Below are 23,089 nucleotides of genomic sequence, written 5' to 3' on the forward strand. Positions count from 1 at the left end.
ACAGACAGACACGCACACACAGACGCGCCTCCACGAGGGGTCCCGTACCGCATCCTCATCGTCCACAGCAGCCCCATGCTCCAGGAGCAGCCGCACAGCTTGCTCATGCCCTGCGCCCGCCGCCCAGTGCAGGGCCACCCTGCCCACCTGCCAGGATCGAGAGGAAACCTGTGAGGAGCCTGCCGGCTGCCTGGCCCACCTCCCACAGCGCCCCCCACCTCCCACCTCCTGGCCAGGACAGCTGGCCTGCAGGGTGGAAGGGCCTTTGTCAGCTCTTGTGACCACCTGGCAGGGGCCCCAGCCACATTCTGGCCCTTCCCCATGGCAGCAGCTGAAATGAACATAGTAAAACACAGGATTAGTCCATGTGTCCCCAGCTAAAACTCTTCACAGCTTCCCGCTGCTCCTGGGATACTCCTGACCCCGGGGCCTCGGAGGCCCTGCCTGTCCCGCCTGCCCACCACTGCTTCTCAGAAATGCCAGACAACTTCTCCCCTCTGTCTTTGTTCCTGCTGCTCCCTCTGCTGGACAGCCACCCGTGTCTGAGGATACTCTCCAAGTCCCTGAGGGCCCCGTTCTGTCCCCTCCTTCCCTCAGAACAGGCCTGCTGGGGCCTGACTCCCCACCTCACTGTCACACCACCCTGGCAGCTCACCATGGTCTCTGGCCTTCACACATCTGAGCAAGCCTAGGGGAGCCAACCCACGGCCCCCTTCCCTCCGGAGGTTTCCGCTTGTGAGAGGAAAACAAAAGGAAGCTAATTTTCTGTGTGGTCTCCCTGGGGACCAGCTATTCCTTCCTTCCTCAAGCTTCTGCCCACGCTGTCCCCGCTGCCTGGACCACTTTCCTTCTTCACCTGATCCCACGAAAATGCCACTTCCCTGGGAAGCCTTCCCTGACCCACGTAAGTGGGGTGGGCCCCCTCCAGTCCCCACATGCTCTCAGCTTATCACAGTGGGAATGAATTGTTTGCGCGATGCTGTTGAATGTCTGTCCTTCCCCACCAGACTATCAGCTTCAAGGGGCCAGGGACCACGTCTGCTCTGCATCCCCAGCACTTAGCACAGCACTGGCAGAGTAAGCCGGTAAAGTAAGTAAGTAAATAAATATTTAATGAATGAATCAATGAATGAACAAATGAATGGATGAAGGAATCTAGCATTAGCATCCTATCATCCTGCAAGTCCATGCTTCCTGGCAAGTGCTTGTCCAGGAGTTAAGACCAAGGCTCCAGTCACCAATAACATGCTGTGTTACCTAAGGCGACTTGCTACTCCCTCTGTGCTCCCCTCAATCGATAACCAGGACTAACGCTTCCTGCCCTCCTCCCCTCTCCAGGAGTGAGTGAGGACCCCCAGGAAACTGGCAGAGAGTGCTCTGGAAATCAAAATGCACCAGACACACCGTAGAATCTGTTACTATAACTGAGCCGCAGGCAGGCTCTGAAGACCCAGTCATACCCCTGTCGTGTCACCCCAGACAGAGCAGCCTCTGCTGCAGTCAGGAACGCTGCTCCCAACCCTTTCAGCCTCCACTGACCTCCACCCGGGCCAGCATCTCCTCTAAAACGCTCCTGACAGCCAGAAGCCCCAAGACGGAGAGAGGCCACCCCAGGTGGTACCCAGGCCTATCCCCGGTGTCCCCCACCAGAAGAAATGGCTGTTCCCTCTGTTGCCTTCCCCAGCAGGGCTGTGAACCACCCTACCTGTGGCCTTCCCTGAGGCCTGATCAGCAGGGCCCAGGTCTGCCTCCCTGCCTGGTCGTTGAGCCACAGAGGGCAGATCTGGGCCCACAGCAGGTTTACACACTCAGTGGGCACAGCGGGCCCTCAGAGAACTGAACTAAATTGCTGCCTCAAGCATGCTCAGCCTCTCATGGACTGGCCTCTCTTAGTCCTGAGTCCCTGGACTTCTGACCACAGGCACCACTCCATCTTTGTCCTTCCAAGTGTCTGCCCCTATCTGCCTGACTGTCAGCCTCTAACTCCTGACCTTTGACCCCCTGCCCTCTTGACTTTAACCTATGTTCCTTGGGTGTGCCTTTCCCATGAGTCACAGGGGTTAAGAGTATGAGCTCTGGAATTGCCCAAGCCTGGCTCAGAATCCTGACCCCGACTCTGGGGGAGGCCTCAGAGACCTTGAGACAATGTGGACCACCTGAGCCATCCCCAAGTTAACACATGCCAGCGCACCTGCCTTAGTGTCCGTGAACTGTCCCTCCCTTGTGGAGGCGTCACCACGGCACTATCCCTATCCCAGGGTCCCCAATTTGGAGGAGCCCCTTTACGCACATGGTTTCTGGCCCTGACATTGACTCTCCTCCCGATCAGCTCCTTCATCCTCCCGACGTTGTTCCGGCGGGCGGCCTCGTGGAGCTGCCTCTCCAGAGGAAGCACTGGGAGGAGAAAAAGGGATGCAGGATGAGCAGGGAGGGCCCCCCACCCTGCACAACAAGGAGTGAGGAACAGCCCCTCCCTGGCCCTGAAAGTTTCCGGGCAGAGGGTCTTCCAGCTACGAAGGGTGGATCTGAAGATGCCCCTCCTCCCTCTCCATGGTGGGCACTTCCACAGACAGACTGCTTTTCCTTTCAACACACCACAGGTCCATACAAGCAGGACTCTGAACCCTGAAGATGGGAGAGCATCGGCAGACCATCCACAGGAGCCAGGTGTGTGCCCCTCACCCCCCCACAGTGCCCCGCCATCCAGGTTTCATGTCCCCTCCCCGAGAGCTGCTCTCGGGGAAGGGAATGGAATTCATTCCCACCGGAGTCACGGTAGTCCCATCACCTTTTCCTGGCTCTGTCCAGGGTAGAAGACCGCAGGAGTCATGAGCCACCCACTGCATCAGGCCCGGGCGAGGCCAGAGGCATGTTTACCCGGCTTCCACCTCGTGACCCTCGTCCCTCCACCTCTTCTTCTCTCCTCATCCCTAACCAGCTTTCGCCTCCCAGCTGTGGGGCGCACTCTGATGTGCCTTCTCTGCAGTTTCTCTCTGCACTCCTCTCGTGCTCATCACTGCATCTTTATCTCAGACAGTCTCAGACCAAAGGGAACCTCAGAGCTCCCCCACCAGCCTCCTGGCATGGGCAGCAGTGGGCTCAGAGTGTTGGCGGCCAAGCCAGGAGGACCCAGGTCTGAGCCTGATGATGTGGTCCAGGGCTCATCCCACCAGACCCCCACGATGCCATCATCCTGATCGCTCTTGGCTTGTGAGGATGTCTGGTCTCCTTGGCTGGACCACCTACTCCTTGGGGGCCCGGGCTGCACCTGACCCTTTCGGATCCACCCACAGCTTACAGAGGGCCCAAAGCTGGCTAATGGTGTTCTGAGACCAATTCCAACATGTGTGTGTAGGGGGGAGGGTTTCCCACACCAACAAGCAATGCTCCAACACCAGCTGGGAGTCCTGTTCAGCTCGATTCTGACACTATCTACCTGGAGAGAGTATCAGATGCCACAGGTCAGGATTCAGTCCTAAGAGACTGCCCCCCAACACACACACTTCAAACGTACATTGCAAGCCCAGGTTGTTACCTGTGCTCCTGAACGACTGGCTACAGATTGGAGGTTCCAATGATGCCCCCCTCAACTCAGAATACCAATCGAAAGTCTAGGTTGTTACCTGTACTTCTGACCAACTGGCTTTAAATCAGAGGTTCCCACAACCCCCTTCTTGGGTTTGATTTATTTGCCAGAGCAGCTCACAGAATTCACAGAAAGAGTTTACTCACTGGATCGCTGGTTTATTATAAAAGGATATAACTCAGGAACAGCCAGATGGAAGAGCTGCACAGGGCGAGGTGTGGGGAAAGGGCACGGAGCTTCCATGCCCTGTCCTAGCGTGCCGCTCTCCCTGCATCCCCATGTGTTCACCACCCCAGAAGCTCTGGGACCCTGTCCTCTTGGGTTTCTATGGAGGCTTCATTACACAGGTATGATTGATTAAACCATTGGTTATTGGCAATTGACTCAGCTTTCAGCCCTTTCAATCCTCCCCCAAGAGTTCCAACCCTCTAATGACACAGTTGGCTCCACTGGCAACCATTCCTTTCCTTAAATCACCTCATTAACATAACAAATGACACATTGCTCACACTTAACACTTAGTAAATTCCTAGGCTTTTGGGAGCTGTGAGCTGTGGATGAAGACCAAATATATATGAGAAATATATTTTGGTCATCTGAATAATCAAATATATATTTCTTATAAATCACAGTATCACAGCTGGGCAAAGGGAGGAAGCCACAAAACTCTGCTTCCATGAGTGACATTAACAATCCCCAGACTAATGGCTACCTGTCCCTTCTCCAGAAAGGCTTAGACACACTAGCACAAGGGACAGATAATTTGCCGGCCCTTTGCACAGTCATTACGGGACAGGTGATCTTCTGATTTTATTGCTGCCAATACTCACATTCTGCATGTTTGGCCCAGTGAGAATGTCCAGACCCAGCCCCTCTGTGTATCCACAGGTGGCCAATGTCTTGGCAGGAAAGGCTAGGATGTGTTGAGGTGACAGATAGGCTTGCCATCCATTTCTTTTTCCAGGTAAATTCCACACAGCTTTCCATATGTGGGAGAGGGTCTTGGGCTTTCTGGGCCTCATAGACATAAGCTGTGGATCCCAGAGCTGCTGCCCCAGGGCAATCACAGGTCCCTGGGTTCAACTCTGGCTAAGCCACCTCCTGGCTGTGTGACTTAGTTACTTCATTATCCTGTGCCTCAGTTCCTTCATCCGCAAAATGGGGATGTGAGCTCTCTGGCAGGGTTAGTCTATTGATTAGATACAAGATATGAAAAGCCGCTAGCATGGCGTTTGGTAAATAGTGCCATCATCTTCATCATCACTATTATTCCTCCAAGGCAAAGAGTCTGAATAAATTCTGGTGGCCAAAGACCTGGAGATGGTGGGGCCTCCTTCATTGAGGGCCCTCTGAGCCAGGGAAGCCCCAACCAAGGAAGGCACCCTCCCCACACAACTCCCCACATTGTTTTTCTCCATAGCACCCCTCACCGTAGGCGTACGCTATATTTACATATTTATCAGGTTTATTTTCTGCTTCCGCCATTATAATATAAGCTCATGAGGGGAGAGATCTTTGTCTAATTTGTTAACTGCTATATCCCCAAATTCAGGCCCTGGCACATATTTGTTGAATGAATGAGTGACACACAAACCACTAAAACTCTTCAGGAGCCTTTGAACTATAAGATGCTCCCCCAATTAAGACTCATGAGTCGGCTGGAAAACCAAACCACAAGCTCAGGGAAACGGCAGGAAAGAGGCTCCGCAGAGAAGGGAGCTTCAAGTCAACATTTTCAAGGGAAGGGGAGAAATACTACCTTCCAAGTGTGGTCCCCACTGACAGCTCCACCCTTGCCCACTCCAAAGGGGTCTGCCTTTCCTGTAGGTGAGGAGAGGGCCCTTCTCAAAGTAACATAATAGGCTCTGGAAGAGCCCCTCTCAGATCCCAAACATCTTCAGGAAGTACTGTGTTAACCGAGCTTTTCTTTCCCTAACATCTTAGCTGAACACCACCACGACCCAGGATCAGGAAAAGGGCTGGCACTTCAGGTGTGACTTAGAGAAGCTTGGGTTCTAGTCCTGACTCTGCCACTTTCCAGCAGCAGGATCCTGGGCTAGTCACGTCCACCTTGGGTGTCTCGGTTTCTTCAGTTGTAAAATTGGGGAGGGTGACCAAAGTAATCTGTAAAGATCCCTTCCAGCTCTGACACACTTTGTCTTAGCTGAAGCCTAGGAGGAGCGGCCTGGTTTGTGTCGGCATACAGCCAAGAGTCCAAGTGAGTTCAAGAGCACAGAGCATAGAGCCAGTGAAATCAAGCCCAGTCTCATCTCTTCCATCCACCTGAACCCATGCACCCTCCTTCTGGCCACGTCAAAGACACACTGCCCTCTGGCCTCTGAGCCTTTGCCCCTGCGGGGTGCTCTGCCCAGAATTCCCTCCCATACATCCCAATGCTCCACTGCTGCACATTCTTTTCCCATTCAGGTGATTCTCCACCCCAGAAGAACCCTGCACTCCTCTGACAAAGTTATCACCTTGACAGAGCCCCCTACCCCATCCCCATTCCCATCCCCATCCCGATCCCAGTGAGGTCACTGGCACAATGCTCTCCTCTCTCCCAAGCAGTGCAGCCAAAGCCCCCCAGGCCAGCTGCTGCCCACACGGCTGCTGCTGCCCGGCCTAGAGCCACTGGCACTGGGCACACTCCCTGGAGGCGGCTCTGAGGTGCCCTCATCCCACGGGCGGCACGTCACAGCTCCTCTCCTCCGGGTTTCAGTTCCCCCACCTGATACGGTCTTCACTCCTCATCCAGCCCCGACATTGCGGGGGAGCTGGGGCTTTCAGCCACTTAATGGCTGTGTGACCTTGGGCAACTTATTTAACCACCCTGGGCCTCAGCTTTCTCTTCTGCAAAATGGAGATAACAGTAGGTCCTCCCCGTAGCGCCGCTTTGAAGACCAAATAACGTGCCCGTCCTGGCTCGGCCCACACACAAATTAAGTACTGAATAAAGGATCGTATTACCATCTTATTTCTAGCTAACGTCTCCTCCACCGCAGCTCCCGGCTCTCCGAGCAAGGAGCGCCCCCGAGTCGCAGACGCACGGCCAATGTCCTCTCGGCCCGGTGCGCGTCCCTCTGGGCGCCACAAAGAAGCCCGGGACGGAGATGGCCTCGCGGACCGCGCCAACCGCAGCCTTGGCCATCCCCGTGGGGATGCCGGGTATCCTCTCGGCCTCTGGCCGCACCCGCCCCCCGGCCCCGGGGCGCCGCGGACTCACGGCCGTCTGTCTCCCACGCCAGCGCCTCCTCCATGCCGCCGCTCTGCGGGCCCTGCGCGCGCTGCTGCCCGGGCGCGAGCCGCGCGTCCCACAGGGCCGCCAGGGAGCCGAGGGAGGGCGCGCTGAGCTGCCGAGGAGGAGCAGGGTGGGGGGCATGGTTCCCTGGAGAACCGGGGTGCAGCAGCCCTCCTCCAGACCCCTCGTCCGCGCCTAGCCCTGCGATCTGACTAGGGCGCAGCTGCTGCGGCCTCCCCTGATCCCGAACCAGGCTGCAGATCCCTCCTTGGCCCCCCTGACCTGCCCACAGCTAGGCGCCTTTCAGACCCTAGTCTGGCGGGTCTGGGCCACTCTGGGCTTCTCAGGTACCCCTGGGCATCTCTCCCCGGAGAGCTGTCCCAGCCTCCCCGCTTGGAGGTGCGTGCAAGGCCTCCGGCAGGCCCCACCCTGGGGACTCCGGACCCCGGTCCAGCTGACCCCAGGCGCTGAAAATCAGACCTCAAGGACTTAGGCAGACTTTTTTTTTTTTTTTAACTTTTTATTGAGATTATGGTAGTTTACAACCTTGTGAAATTTCAGTTGTACGTTATTGTTTGTCAGTCGTGTTGTAGGTGCACCCCTTCACCCTTTGTGCCCACCTCCCACGCCCCCTTTCCCCTGGTAGGCATTTATCTGTTCTCTTTGTCTACATGTTTAACTTCCACTTATGAGTGGAGTCATACGGAGATTGTCTTTCTCTATCTGGCCTATTTCACTTAACATAATACACTCAAGGTCCGTTCATGTTGTTGTGAATGGGACAATTTTATCCTTTTTTATGGCTGAGTAGTATTCCATTGTATATATACACCTATCTTCTTTATCCAATCATCAGTTGATGGGCACTTAAGTTGCTTCCAGGTCTTGGCTATTGTAAATAATGCTGCAATGAACATAGGGGTGCATGGGACTTTTGGAGTTGCTCACTTCAAGTTCTTTGGATAGATACCCAGTAGTGGGATGGCTGGGTCATCGGGTATTTCTATTTTTAATTTTTTGAGAAATCACCATACTGTTTTCCATAGTGGCTGCACCAGTTTGCATTCCCACCAGCAGTGTATGAGGTTTCCTTTTTCTCCACAACCTCTCCAACATTTGTTACTTTTTGTTTTGGTTATTTTTGCCATTCTAATGGGTGTAAGGCGATATCTTAGTGTAGTTTTAATTTGCATTTCCCTGATGATCAGTGATGATGAGCATCTTTTCATGTGCCTATTGGCCATCCGTATATCTTCTTTGGAGAAACGTCTGTTCATGTCTCCTGCCCATTTTTTGATCAGGTTGTTTGATTTTTTGTTGTTGAGTTGTGTGAGTTCTTTATATATTATGGAGATTAACCCTTTGTCAGATATATGACTTGCAAATATTTTTTCCCAATTGGTGGGTTGTTTTTTTGTTTCAATCCTGTTTTCCCTTGCCTTGAAGAAGCTCTTTAGTCTGATGAAGTTTGGGCAGACTTTTAAGGAACAAAAACCCCAGCAAGCCTGCAAGCATATGAAGAGATGGTCAGATTTATTCGTGATCAGAAAAATGCAAGTTAAAATGACAAGATATCGCTTACACCAAGTAGACTGGCAAAAACTAGACAGCTGGTTAATGCCAAATGTTGGTGGGGAATGTGTCACAGTCAGGTACACTGCCGGTGGGAGTAGCCTGGGGCAACCATTCTGGAAAACAGTCTGGCAGTAATGAGGGAAATGAAACACAGCGAACAATGACCCTAAAATCCAGCTCCTTCTCTTACAGTCTCACAAAGGAACACCTTAGAGGATGTTCATTGCTGTGTTGTTGTTTTGTGGTTGCTGGGAGCTGGAGGTAAGCAAAGTGTCCACATTTAGGGAGGGGATGGGTAAAACATGGTACTATGAAACTACAGAAGGGAGGGACCAGATGTATTCACAGCAGCATGGATTCAACCACCTAGTGCTGAGCAGAAAAAGTGAAAAAACTGAATGTGGGCCAGCCCCAATGGCCTAGGGGCTACATTCCTCGCATTCTGCTTCAGCAGCCCAAGTTCAGAAGCGCAGGGTGGACCTACACCACTCGTCTGTCAGTGGCCATGCTGCAGCAGTGCCTCTCATACAAAAAGAGGAAGATTGGCAGCGGATGTTAGCTCAGGGCAAATCTTGCTCAGGAAAAAAAGAAAACAAAACCTGAATGAAACCTATAACATGATACCAATAAAAATATTTAAGATGCATGCATACAAAACAACACAGATTTGCAAAGACATGCAAACAAAAAGATGCACGTTAAACACATCATAATGGGTTGCACTTCAGACCATTGGGGATGCCCATGTCTTCTCTTTGCATTTTAGGTTTTAAGGCATTTCCAGCCTCTTTAGATTTGGAGATATGTAGCAGGGTCCCAGGCAGCTCTACCCCAAAAGCAAGAGGACATTACCAGTTCTTCCAGGATCAGAAGAGGAAGAATATCTTTCAGGTATTAGTCTATGGAGAGTAGTTCAAGAAGGCTTCCCGGAGGAGGAGGTATTTGGGATGCCCTTTGAAAAATAACACAATGATAATAGTTAATTAATGAGCCCCACACGAAGCACTTTGTGTGGATTATCTCATTTTGTCCCCCAAACTACCCTATGAAGTGGGTGTTACCATCACCATTTTATGGAGGAGGAGCTGAAGCACAGAGAGGTAAATAAGTCTCCCTACCTCACATGGGTAGGTGGTGGAGCCGGGGTTCTAACCTAGGTGGTCTGCTTCCACAGCCAGAGCATGAGCATCTGGCAGCTGGACAGGCCCCTGTTGGCGTGAGACAGCAGGTGTCGGTCATTCTCCAAGCCCTGGCCTCCTGGGCGGATGCAAAGGTGCCAGGGAGCAGCTGGCTGGCAGAGCTGCCCAGCTGCCATCCTTGAGCTCCATGGCCCTGGGCTAGCAGAATGAAGTGGCTGCTGCCTTATCACCTTTTCCTACAGCCACTGCTGCCTGGAGACTGTCCACGTCTACTCCCTTTCCCTGGGGAACCTGGAGGTGAAACCCAAATGACCATGAGTTAGCCATACAAAAACCCTGGGGAAGTGGGGTGTGTGACAGAAGTCTGGCCACCCCCACCAGACCAGCCACCCTGGCCCAGGCTAAGCCACACCCATCTGGTGTTTCCAGGTAAGCCCAGAAGGTCCTATGGGCTTCATCTAGGGGGCCTCCCCAGCCTTCAGCGTTCCCACGCTGGCCAGGGATTTTTTATTCATTATCTCAGGTAATCCCCACGACAATCCTGCAAAAAGACATTGTCATCCTCATTTAATGGATGAGGAAACTGAGGCTGAGAGAGGGCCGGTAACTTGTAGAGGTCCCAGCAGCAAGTGCTAGAGGCTGGATTCAAACTCACTGCACACACTGCCATTTCGACCTGGACCCAACTGGCCCATTCTTTCCAACTCCCTCCCATCCTTCACGTTCAACTGCTTGGCACCCCTCCCTAGCCCCCAGCCTCCCAGGAAGCCTTCCTCGATAGACTCTATAACTAGCTGGTGATCTAGGTCAGCCCTTTCCCCTCTGTGGGCCTCAGTCTCCCCATCTGTAAAACTGATGGGCTGGAGGTATGAGCCACCCAGCCCTGATGGCCATGGCTGGATGTAGCACAGTGACCTCTCTCAAGATCACTCTGAGAACGGTCGAGGGCCCCCTCGCACCGGTGGCAGGTTTCTCCACAAGATGGCCCTCCTGGCTTTCCTTTGTTCTTACTTCATGTCTTGAGAAATTATAGAGTTTTTACAAAACAGAACTGTGACTTGTGTTTTCCAATCGACCTAGTAGATTTCACGCTCCTCTGCTATTTGGGTGACATTCTGTTAGAAATGCAGAATCCCAGGCACCCCCTCAGACGCACGGTACCAGAACCTGCGTTTCAACAAGACCTCCCGTGATTCCCGGGCACATTAAAAGGTGAGAGGCACTGCTTTGGGCTGTCCACACCACTTCATTCCAATCCATTTTTTTTCAAGCTTTTTTGTCTCTGTTTTCCCCAGGCAGGTCTAATCTCTTTGAGCTATTATCATTTATTGAGCACCAACTGTGTACTAGCCATCGTGTCAGTCCTTTATCAGCATCATCTCAGGTATTCTTCCCAGCCGCCCTGTGAGCCGGACTCTGTTATCAACCTCATTTCCAGGGAGAAAACTGGGATGTACAGTGAGTCACAGGCCCGAGGTCTCACAGCCAGTAAGTGGCAGGTTCAAATCCAGCATGTGTCCCCAGAGCCATCATCCCTGGGTCCTAAGCTACACAGCCATTTTCGTTGAAGGCAAGGCTGCGATGCCTGCTTCTGTGCATTCCCTGCCAGGAATGGGCAAAAGCCAGTCTCAGGAGACAGCCCGTGATGGCTCTTGTCACCTCATAGTGGTGGGCACCTTCCCCTCAAAGCCCCCAGGGCCACTCACTGGAAGTCTGGAGGGCTCTGCGGCCTTCTGTCCTCAGAGAAGCCCGGTCTGCAGGGCATACTGCCTGCTGCCCTTCCTGAGATGCCTTAGTCCTAGACATCCCAAACTGGGATGCCCACACCCCAGGGCACAGGAAACCAGTCAGAACCTCCATTTACACGATGCCTAGGAGGGGGTGGAAAAGTTCCATTTTTATTAAAACAACCATGTTTATATAAGCAAGAGAGTAAGATGCAAAGCTCAGTGGACCCCTGGGACAAGGCCCCACAGCTTTGGGTGTTCACCCTGCCCTACCTTTGAGGGTATTTGGAGGGAGATATTTGCAGGAGCCAAACCCTGGCTCTGCCCTTTTCCTGTCCCAGATAGGATGCAGAGCCCATTGTCACCCTGCACCTCCAGCCTTCACCTCACACACACACACACACGCACACACGCACACACACTAGTGATCCCTAGCTCCTTCTCCCAGCACAGTACCCAGCCTCACACACGTGCTGCCTCCATTCCTTTGGTATCAGGGACTGTGGGGTCGAGGGACAAGAAGGATGTGTAATTCAGAGACCACCAGGGTTGATGGGGAGGAGAGAGGGCCTGAGTGCACAGTGCTGGGGCTTGAACTGGGGCATACGGAGTAGCTTCAGGACCTTTGTGAATGTGTGTGACAGAGGGATGCGATTGACCTTAACATCGGTTAGAAATAATGAGGAAATATCAAAGTGAGGAAAAACAGATGGAAAACTTGGTTTGACTCTGGAAAAATAATGCCTATTATAGTCATTTATGAGCTCTACATATCATTTTAGCCTATCAACTTTATAGCTTAGTAATGATGCATATCATTTCAGATCTCTTCTTTTTTTTTAATCTTCAGGGAGAAAAAAACAATAAAATTAAATGTGTGAAAGTTCCTCCAACAGAAGGAAATTTCCTCTTTCCTGCCTCAGAGCCTTTGCACTTGCCATTCCCCTTTGCCTGAACAACTCTTCCCTTCCCTTTTTCCATGGCTAGCTCCTTGTCATTTTTGAGACTGGTCTAAGTGTCTATTTCCCAGTGTTAATGGTGCCACCCCTCCCCTCACTGTCCCTCTCATAGCAGCCTTTTCCTCCAGAGCACAGTCACAATTCGTAATTCTGTGACACACAAATAGCGCTGGGTCCACCTAGTCCCACTCAGAGCTCACTGCTCTGTCATTTCACACTCAAAAGAAAAATTAGCCTGGTTCCAAAGCCTTGAGAAATAGTGCAAGTCATTATTTTTAAAGTGGCAAGAAACTGAGGAAAGTTCAGACACAGCAAAACTTCCTAAAAACGGTATTTCAACATCTCTTTCCCCAAAGGTCCGCTCATCCCAATAGGGCCCCTGGCCCCCTCCCAAGGCTCCTTTGCCTCTCCTTTCCTAACCAGGCTCTCTCTCTCTGTAGCATCCGAATGTTCTCTGCCCAGCCTCGTTTTTCACACAGAATAACTTTGTCTGCATGCCCCTCCTGCCACTGGGATCTCCCCCATCACCCAGCAGCCCTATGAGGTGCGCAGAGCAGCCAGTCACCTCCCCCAGAGGCTGTAAAGACGCTCGGTTTAGTACTTTTGAATATGTCACGTGAATATTTATTTGTTTACTTACTTGCTTGTTACTTACCTCCCTCGCTTCCCTTTAAGCACTTTTGTTTGCCATTAAATCACAGGGAGACAAGGAGGGAGGGAGAATGAGAGGGACAGTGGAAGGCAAGTCTCAAAGGCACATGACAGCCCAAGTTGATGGGAGCCATGAACGGTGTAGGTCTGAAGTTCCAGGGGCCCCAGGCAACATTTGGAAGGCGTCCAGATCCCTCTGGACTTTATTCCTTGCGCTGACCTTTCTGGATTTGGGGGCTGCTCCATCTAGTGACCTATGACCATAAGACCACTCAGTCCCAAAGGACTGCTCAGAATGGTCCCTGGGGCCCCAAGGTCTGGGCTGTGAGGCCTCCTGCTGGGGCAAAAGGATCAAGACAAAGAGATGGTTTTCTTCTCCTAATGTTCTATTTAGAAAAATTTCAAACCTACAGAAAAGTTGAAAGAATAGTACCACGTGGTAGTATTTTGCCATGTTTGCTTTATCTAAGAGATATGAGTTTTGTAAAAAAATTTTACTATGGAAAATTTCAAATACACAAAAAGATGGAATAACATAATGAAGCCCACATACCTACCATCCAGCTTCAGGAATTAACAATCCATGGCTAACCTCCTCCTTCTCCTGACTTATTTTGAAGCAAATTCATAAATATAATTTTATCCATAAATATCAGTCTGTATCTCTATAAATGAAACCTCTTTTAAAAACATATCCACAATATCATTTCCCTAAAAATTAACAATAATCCCTTAATATCATCAAATATTCAGTCCGTGTTCAACCTTCCCCAATTGTCATATGTGTATATGTATCTATGTAATATGTGTACTATAGTTTATTTGAATCAGAATCCCAATAAGCTCCATACATTGAAATTGGTTGATTTGTCTCTTAAGTCTCTTAATCTACAAATTTCACTCCTCTGTCTCTTGCTCTCTCTTATATTTGTTGATATACTGGGTCGTTTATCCTGTAGAGATTCCCACAGTCTAGATTTGCTGATGACTTCCCCGTGGCGTCATTTAACATGTTCCTCTGCCTCCTGTGTTTCCTATAAGTTGGTAGATTGATCAAAAGGCTTAGTTTGGGAGAAGCTCCTTTCAGAGAAGTGATGTGTATTTCCATCAGAAAGCACATAACATCTTGTCTCTCTTTGTGTGATGTTAGCGGCCACTGATGATTTCCTAAATCCATTTAAGAAACCAGTGTGACATTGTGATTTATATTAAGAAATATATATTTGGTCTCTGTCCCTGGTCCTGGAACAGAGCTCCTAAAACCCTTGGAATCTCCAAAGGGTCAAGAGGGACAATGGTTGTCTTTTGCTATGTTAGTGAGGTGATTTGGGAAGCCACTGGTCACCTAAGGATGAGGGCTGGCTGCCTGGGGAACCGACTGTGATTAGAGGGTTGGAACTTTCAGTCCCCACCACACACCCTGGGGAGGGAGGGGGCTGGAGGTTGAATCAACCACCAATGATTAAGTCATTCCTACATGATGAAGCTTCCATAAAAACCCAAAAAGTGGGGGTTCAGAGAGCTTGCAGGTTGGTGAACTCGTGGAGATTCAGGGAGAGTGGCCCCCAGAGAGGACAGGGAAGCTCTGTGCCCTTTCCCCACACCGTCTCTGTGCATCTCTTCCACCAGCCTGTTCCTGGCTTATATCCTTATATAAGAAACTGGTCAACTTAGGGAAGATAATTGCTACCGGGTTGGTCTTCTTATTTCTAGGACCGTTCAGTGGATAGAGCTAGGAAATGTTTGTTCATTTGTTTGTTTTCTGGTGAAATGCATCATGGGTTCATACTCATGAATGAGTATCAACTCAAAATTCAAGACAACAGGGTTTTATCTAACATTATTGAAATTACATCTGTATCTTCTTTCTCCCACGTTGGAAATCCCACTTTTCAGAGACTCCAAGAAAATTCCTCCTTCACTTTACCCTATAATATACTCACAACAGTCTCAGAATAACAATTTCAACATAATAACCAACAACATGATTCCTGAAAACTAAGTATTTAAAAAAAAATTTTTTTTAAGATTTTATTTTTCCTCTTTCTCCCCAAAGCCCCTGAGTACATAGTTGTATATTTTTTAGTTGTGGGTCTTTCTAGTTGTGGCATGTGGGATGCCGCCCCAGCATGGCCTGATGAGCGGTGCCACGTCTGCGTCCAGGATCCAAACCGGCAAAATCCTGGGCCACCGAAGCAGAGCACGCGAACTTAACCCCTCAGCCACAGGGCCGGCTCCTAAGTATTTTTAAAAGTTGGTCTTGTCTTTGGGTATATCCCATTAGGGACATATAGTCACATTACTGTTTTAAAGTCACCTGGAATAGTCCTCCTCTGTGTAGTTATGCTACCAACTCAACATGTGTGGGTTTATTTGCCTCATCTTGCTTTTAGATAGTTTTTAATGTTAATTTTGTTTTAGAATTATATAAAATATAAGTTTCAAAGTCAAGTCTCTGAAGGTTGTCATGCTCAGTTATCACAGATCAGTGGCTTCCTTCTTGTCCTCACTCTCCTTCACTTCATATCCAGCTTTTATTCCCAACTGATGACCCAGCTGACCAGCAGTGGTCCCAGGCCACCAAGATGTTCACAGCAGACCCAGAGGCACCCTCTGCACAGAGGAAACAGCTTCCCATAGACCTCCCACAGCTTCCCCCAAGGTTCCATTTTGGCAGCTGGGCATACTCGGCTTCTCAGACTGACTAGCCAGTGACTCCTCTGATCCTCTAACTCCCCTCTGGGTCACTGTCTTCCCCAGCTCCTTCCGCAGGTGTGAAAGCGGATTACTATAAGGAAGCCCCTCTCCCACAACCTCAAAGCAATTCTGCTCCCTGACCGCAGCCCGACTGACACCATAACCTTTGTGGTTGTTGTTGCTTATCCTTATACTGTTTAATTCAATCATATGCATGTATATACAATATAGCATAATGTATATATTTTTTCTCCTTTTCCTACAGTAGCATACTCTACTCAATTTTCTCACCTTGCCTTTCTGGTAACAGCTTTATTGAGATATAAGTCACATACCATACAATTCACTCATTTAAGTGCACAAGTCAATGGTTTTTAGTATTGTTCAGAGTTGCATAATTATCACCACTAAATTTTAGAACATTTTCACCACCCAAAAAAAAGAAACCCCAGGGGCTGGCCCCATGGCATAGTGATTAAGTCTGGCGTGCTCCACTTTGGTAGCCTGGGTTCACTGGTTTGGATCCTGGGCACAGACCTACACACCGCTCATCAAGCCATGCTGTCACAGCGACCCACATACAACATAGAGGAAGACTGGCACAGAGGGTTAACTCAGAGTGAATCTTCCTCAGCAGAAAAAAAAAAGAAACCCCATGCCCTTTAGCTCTCACCTCATCCCCCATCTTCCCATCCCCCCGCAGCCCCAGGCAACCAGTAATCTATTCTCCTTCTCTACGGGTTTGCCTCACCTGGACACGCACCTTGCTTTGTTCACAGAACAATCCTCCACTGAGATCTCTGCAGTAGCATGTCCAGCTCTGCCTTGTTCCTTCTGCAGCCTCAGGGTCCTCCATGGGGGGCTTATTCAACCAGTTTCTGCTCACGGACATTTGCACTGTGTCCAGTCTTTTGCTGTTACAATAGAGTCACAATGAGTAGCCTCCTCTTTATCATTTGGAGTTTTTACCAGTGCATCTATGGGATGTGAGAGGTAAGAAGTGGCAACTTAATGTGATTTTAATTTGCGTTTCTATCACGACAAGCAAAGTTGGTTCTCTTTTTCTATGTTTAAGGACCATTTTCATTTTCTTTCTGAGAACAATAGGATCTTATCTCCAGCTCATTTTTCTTTATGATTGTTGGTCGTTCTCTCAGAATTTTGAAACAACTTTTATTTCTTGTCTATTAATAAAGTAACACTTGTTCAATATCAAAGAAAATTTAAAATACATACAAGGAAAAAAATATCCACAATTCACCCACCCAAAGATGCCACTGGGACTCACTTGCTATATATTGTTAGCCCCTTTCTCACAAAAGAAAGAACCCACACACGCACACAAAAAGGGGTAAAGTATTTGCTGGTCTTGTGCCAGCACTCGGGAGCCGGAGGCTGCACTGGTCTCCTTTCTGCTTAGAGCATCAGCCCTGAGAGGGGAGCAAGGCCTGCAGAGCCTAGAGCAGGGAGAGTAGAGGGTGGCAGAAGGTCCTGGCCAAGTGGGGTCAGAAGTGGCCAGGGGGCAGCCTCTGGAGAGGTGCCTGTACTGAGCCAGCAGTTTGTGGGTGGGAAGGAGCACCCCCTATGGAATTGCTCACCCAACAGGCAGGGGTGGGTAGAGCAGCAGGAGCACAGGGCTAGGACTGAGCTCCGGTCCAGTTCTGTGTGGTCTGGCCATGTGACCCTGACACGTCTCTCCCCCTCTCTTTATCCGGAAACAGGCCTGAATGGTCTTGTAGGTCCCTGCCCACAAAAGCATTATACTAAGAAGGGATGAATAACCCATTAGCGGAAGAAAGCATTGATTAATGACCCACAGGGAGGCAGAATCAGGCATTACTATTATTTCTGTTGAGGAAGATTCACCCTGAGCTAACATCTATGCCAATCTTCCTCTATTTTGTACGTGGGTTGCTGCCACAGCATGCCTGCCAAGGAGTGGTCTAGGTCGCGCCCGACGGGAACCCAGGTGTGAACTGCAGTCCACTGAACTTAACCATTAGGCCACCGACTGGCCCCAGAGTCTGATTAGCTCTGAGCTAATACAGGTCACCAACCCTCCTCCTTTTGCTGAGGAAGACTGGCCCTGAGCTAAGATCCGTGCCCATCTTCCTCTACTTCATATGTGGGAGGCTGGCCTCAGCACGGCTCGATGAGCGATGTGCAGGTCCGCGCTGGGATCCAAACCCGCCAACTGGGCATCCGAAGGGGACCGCGCCAACTTAACCACTACGCCGCCTGGCGGTCCCTGGATGATACTTTTTTATAGGGTCATTTCACAACGGCCCCGGAACAGGCCCCCCGCACACAGTGAGTGCCTGTTATCGTGGCGATTATTACCCTCCTGCTCTCCACCTGCCGCCTATACTATCCCGTTGAAGCATCTTTACAACCCCGGGAGGCAAATACTAGTAAATCTAAGCTCCATTTCACAGAGGAAGGAAGTGAAGTTCAGAGAGGTTAATGTCTCGCTCGGGGACACACTGCAAGCGAGAGTTCAGATGGAATCTAGATGTTTCCCTCCAAAGGCGAACTCCGTGGTCCCCGTGCTGCGTTCCGGGCAGGGCCGCGGCCGCAGGCGAGGCCCGAGGACGTCCCTGGGGCCAGCGTCCGCTGGGGCACCCCGACGCTAGGAGGCGACTCTCTCGCAGGGAAGGAAAGCGATTTGGGAGAAAGCCTCAGAAAATATGGCAAGCAAGCAGCCCGATGCAGAGGAGCCAGACCCGAGAGGCACGGAGCCGGCGGGCGCGCGGCTTCTGGACGCTGAGCCTGGTCCCGGAGCTCCCCGGGGAGGGGCGGGGCCGGCTGGGCCCGGCTGCAGTTCCAGTTGTCGACACGCGGGGGAGCCAGAGCCGGCGAAGAGCCGCCGTCAGGAAATACCGTAATTCCCCAGCTGTGCGCACACGTAATCTGTGCCCACCTCGGGGACGGCGGGGACGGAAGCCAGACGGGCGAGGCTGGCTAGGTCTGCCGGTGAGGGAGGAGGCTCCGCGCGGAGAAACGCAGTGCCCGCCCGCTCCGAGTCTCTCCCAGCGGGGTCCTCTGCTCTGGGCTTCCTGCTGCTCTGTTTTCTGAGGCTTTCCCCCAAGTTGCCGGTGAAAGGCCTTGAATGCCAGGCTAAGGACTTTGGCCTGTGAGGGAGGGGTGAGGCGGTAAGAGTTGCAGCGGGTAAATGGGGGGTTAATTGCCAGTTTAATTCCCACTCCCCTTCACTAAGGCCCTCCCAGAGAGCTCGGGCCTTCCTAAACGTGAGGGAAAAGAGAATAACTCTATCCACACAGAAAGTTTAGGAATTACTATGGGTTCCTGTCAGAGCAGTGTGCATTTTAAAGAAATGCAGAACAGGGCAAATGCTTAATCCAAAAGAACTTCTAAAGGCCTGATTTCCAGAGGTGTTTGCCTGGAGAAGAGGTGGGATGACCCAGGATTCCCGGGCTGGAGGTGAGCAGCTTTGTGTGGTCTGGGTTCCAGAGCACAGCAGGGTCCAGCCGGCTGTGAGCCCGGTCCACCTGGACCCTGGGGTCCGGGTCCCAGGCCTCTCTAAGAAGGCCGCTCAGCCATGGGCTGTGTCCACAGGCAGTGCCCTTGGCCCAGGGCTCTGCCAGCTCAGCCAGCAAGGCTCAGGATGGGGGGCTGGGCATTGAGGGGGGAGATGATGGGGAAGCAAAGAGGAAGGGAAAGGGGAGTTAAGAGCTAGGAGGCTGGAGCTGAGCAAGACCTTCATTCTCCAGGCCTCAGTTTCCTCTTCTGGAAGGAGGAGATAATAATACTACCTAACGTCAAGGGCTGTTGTGAGAATTCAATGAGTTGGTGTTCTAAAAAATGCTCTGTAACGAGTGCAAAGGCTAGGCAGGAAACCTCCTCTGTGGAGGCCTCCCTGATTGCCACAGGCCCAAAATGCTGCTTTTTGCTGGGGGCTCCCAGAGCCCATGGTCCGGCCTTTGGTGCCAGCCCTGGCCTCGATGCGGGTACCTGTTTGTTTTGCAGCTATCATCCCTACTGCACCGCCCTCCCCACTCCAGTCCCTGCCAGACTGTGGACATTTCAGGGCAGGCACAGTGGCTGATTCATCCCTGTATTCACTCAAAGGCAAGGCCTGACAACACTTGGCAAAATGATACTAAAATTCGTCTAAAATATATATATATGTGCAAACAGACAGCAAAGTTATAAAAATGAAAGCAGTGGAGGGGAAAATGTGACCAGATATTGAAACAATTTGACGAGAGCTCTCAGAGCTTTTTTAAATGTACATATACTTTATGCTTAGCAACTCCATTTCTGAGAATCTACACTACAGAAATAATAGCACTGATAGGGCAAAGATAAAGGGACAAGGATGTTTGCTGCAGGATTGTTTGTAACTGTAGCAAAGAACTGGAACCAACCCAAGAGTCCGTCACTAGAAGACGGTGAAATAAATTGAGGTGCAGCCATACAGTGCAATGCTGAGCAACTGGTAAAAAGAACTGAGTGGGTCTGTAAGTGCAGAAGCAGCAAGAATCTCTAAGAGAGCAAGACGTAGAACAGGAAGTACAGTGTGAGGCCATTTATTTAAAAACATTCTCTGACCCCTGCCTTCAAGCCTTTATTTGTCAAATCTCCCTTCTCTGTCCCAGGATGGCAATCTAGCAGACCCTTTGCTGTGCAATCCCTTTGGGATATTAAAAGTCTGGTCCAACTCAATTTAAACTGCAAGCTCTTTGCATCTCCAGAATATATATGCACAGATACACACCAGGCTTGTCAGTTTAACTGGTTTGTTTCTCACCACAGCCATCTGAAGTAGGTACTATAATTATCATCCCGTTTTACAGATGAGGAAATTGTGGTATAGAGAGAGGTTAAACAATTTTCCAAAAGTCACACAGGCCATAAATGGCAGAGCCAGAGTCTATAGCTCCAGAATCTATGCTCTTAACTACTCGTTATGTCACTCTAGGCTCGTAGGGTCATGAATGGGACTTTTTCTTGTCTCAGGCCTTTGGCAGGCACAGTATATATCATTAACTAGATATATTAGAATTAATTTAGCCATTCCCCTAAGGATGGACAGATAGACTGTTTCCAGTCTTGTGCTCTCACAAACAGTGCTGCGAGGAACTTGTTTGTTTCGATGTTCTTGTGTGCTTTGTAAACATTTCAGTAAGTTAGGTTCATAGAAATGCAATTGCTGGGTCAATAGGGAAAATTTAAATTTGGACAGCTGTTCCAGATACCTATGGCCAGACAACACACTACTCCAAACTCAGTGCTGCGAACCACTATTTTATTTTCTTCCCAGTTTTGTGGGTCAGGAACTCAGGAAGGGCTCGGCTGGATGGCTCATCTTTGATTCTCTTCCAAGTTGGCTTCATCACTCGCTATACTGGGCCTCAGTGCTCCTTGACCTGTCTCTCCACATGGTGTCATATCCTCCAGGGCTTCTCACAGCTCGGTGACATCAGGTAATCGCAGTTCAGGTAAACTGGCAGTTGGCTTGCAAGAACTGGAACCCCCTGGGCAAGGTAAGGGATACACCTGGAACTAGGACATTATCACTTTTGCTGTATTTTATTGATCAGAGATCTCATTGACCAGCTCAAATTCAAGGGAAGGGGGCATAGACGCCACCTCTCTATGGGATGTGTGTCAATTTGTGGCCACCTTTAGTCTGCCATAATAGCTATTTCCGAATTGCCCTCCAAAATGCTGCTCAATTTATATTCCCGCCAAGAACGTAAGAGCCTGCCTTTCCCCCACCCTCATAACACTATACATTGTAAAACATTTTAATTGGTGCCAAGCTAGAAGTTGAAAATGGTATTTTCTTGTTACTTTCTTATGCGTTTCTTTAGGAGTGAATTTGAGCATCTTTTCTCATATTTACTGTTCCTTTTAAATTTTTCTTTCCTTGTGAATTTGTTTATATACTTTGCCCATTTTTGAATTTGGTTGCTTTTTTAATATTAATTTTTAAAATGTGTATATTAAGGAGATTAGCTCTTTATCTGACATTTTGTTACAAATAGTTTTTTCCAGTGTGTGGCCTTTTGACTTTGTTGTTTGATAATTTTCCCCATTCAGGTTTTTAGTTTTTATGTGTTCAAATTATCAATCTTTTACTTTAAGACTTCTGGGTTTTGTGTGGTATGTTTTTCAGAATTTTCCTGCTAGTTTCAAATGTTTATTTTTCCAGTGGAAGATTAGTATCATTTTGCGAGGCTCCCTCCACAATCCTATTGGTGTTTGCATTGAAACAGCTGCCAGCTGAAAATGCACAACTTTACAACTGGAGGGCAAGTCCGGACGTCACCTTGTTTTGAGTCTTCTCCTCTGTAGGACATCAAGTCTTATTGAGGGGGTGGCAGTGTCATCTCAGGGAGGCCCTAGTCCCCTGACTTGTAGGGGAGGGAGTCCAAGAGCCCAGCAAGGAAGCCCTGAGTTCAGGTAGGCCCCACACAGGCCTGTCTCTGGGGACCCGAGCGAGGCCTAGGACACAGCACAAATGCCTACAACTCCTGGATCTCCACTGCACGGAGAGTTCAGGCCTCCTTGCAGGAAACATTCTGTGCAGCCCCAGGAGAGGGGCCAGGTGTGCCTCAAAGAGCTGATTCACAAGGTAGGAGATTTCACAGAGGGGAGCCTTGTTCAGGAGACCAAACACAGGAAGGTCTTTGCCAAGGACAATCCTACTGGCCTCAGTGTCACAGCCTTGGAGAGAGGCAGGGAGCTGCTCCGGGAGCCACAGGTTTGGGGCTGCTCTGGGCAGAGGCCTTCAGGCCTGCCTTCCTCCCCAGCCAGGCTCTGCCGGCTTCTCTTCCATCCTGGAGCCCCAGACAGCAGCATCCACCTGCCCCTCCCCTAGGCAGGGGCCCAAAAGGGCCCAAAGGCTTTCCCCCAGGCGCCCACGGTGACTGAGTGGGCATTCATTGACTCAGGGATTATTTATTGAATGCCAGCTATGTGCCAGGCAGTGTTCTTGAGATGCAGCAGAGAATAAAAGGGACCAATCGAACTTACAGATAATAAAAATAACCACGGTGAATATGTCAATATGTTAGGAGATAAGTGCCACGGAATAAAATAGGGCAAGGGAAGAGGAGGGGGTTGGGGGCAGGGGTGGCTGAGCTGGAGCCTGTGCAGGGGAACTTCTGCTTGCCCTCCCGCCTGGCTCATCCATGGGGCGCCCACGCAGGAGAGCCGGGAAGGAGAGGGAGGTGTTTATTCCCCCCCCCCCCCCCCCCGCTCCCTCCCTGCGCAGTCACAGCTCCTGTCATGTGGTCCCACAATTCTCTCCTTCCCGGTTGCAGTAGTCACTTCTTTCCCTCCCTGCTTAGGCCTGGGAGGAGCAGAGGGGCCCCATGCTCCTGGGCACTGCACTCTCCCTTGGGGCTGCCTTACATCCCGTCCACCCCTTGTAAATCCTCCTCAAATAACCCTAATTTGAATGCTGTATTCTGCTGGAATGCTGAGAATTATAGTGACATTTGAGCAGGTTGGAAGGCAGGAAGGTGGTTCGCTGTGCAGAGGTCAAA

General features: G+C 50.3%; 1 protein-coding gene across 6 annotated transcripts in view; it reads right to left on the reverse strand.

Moving 5' to 3' along the window:
- Positions 1-6,866, reverse strand: part of ANKDD1A (ankyrin repeat and death domain containing 1A) — a 41,201-nt gene extending 34,335 nt beyond the window's left edge. For 4 of the 6 annotated variants that reach the window (XM_070623348.1, XM_070623360.1, XM_070623345.1 and 1 more), the window contains exons 1-3: positions 6,810-6,866; positions 2,291-2,394; positions 49-147 (exon numbers count right to left, since the gene is read on the reverse strand). In XM_070623348.1, coding sequence (XP_070479449.1) covers positions 49-147; positions 2,291-2,394; positions 6,810-6,843 — 237 coding nt within the window. In that variant the 5' untranslated portion in view covers positions 6,844-6,866. Of the gene's footprint in view, positions 1-48; positions 148-2,290; positions 2,395-6,553 lie in introns of all 6 variants that reach the window. The other 2 variants (XM_070623366.1, XM_070623350.1) reach the window with 2 other exon arrangements.
- Between the last annotated feature and the right edge of the window lie 16,223 nt (positions 6,867-23,089).

This window comes from Equus przewalskii, chromosome 1, assembly GCF_037783145.1.
Source record: "Equus przewalskii isolate Varuska chromosome 1, EquPr2, whole genome shotgun sequence".
Taxonomy (NCBI): domain Eukaryota; kingdom Metazoa; phylum Chordata; class Mammalia; order Perissodactyla; family Equidae; genus Equus; species Equus przewalskii.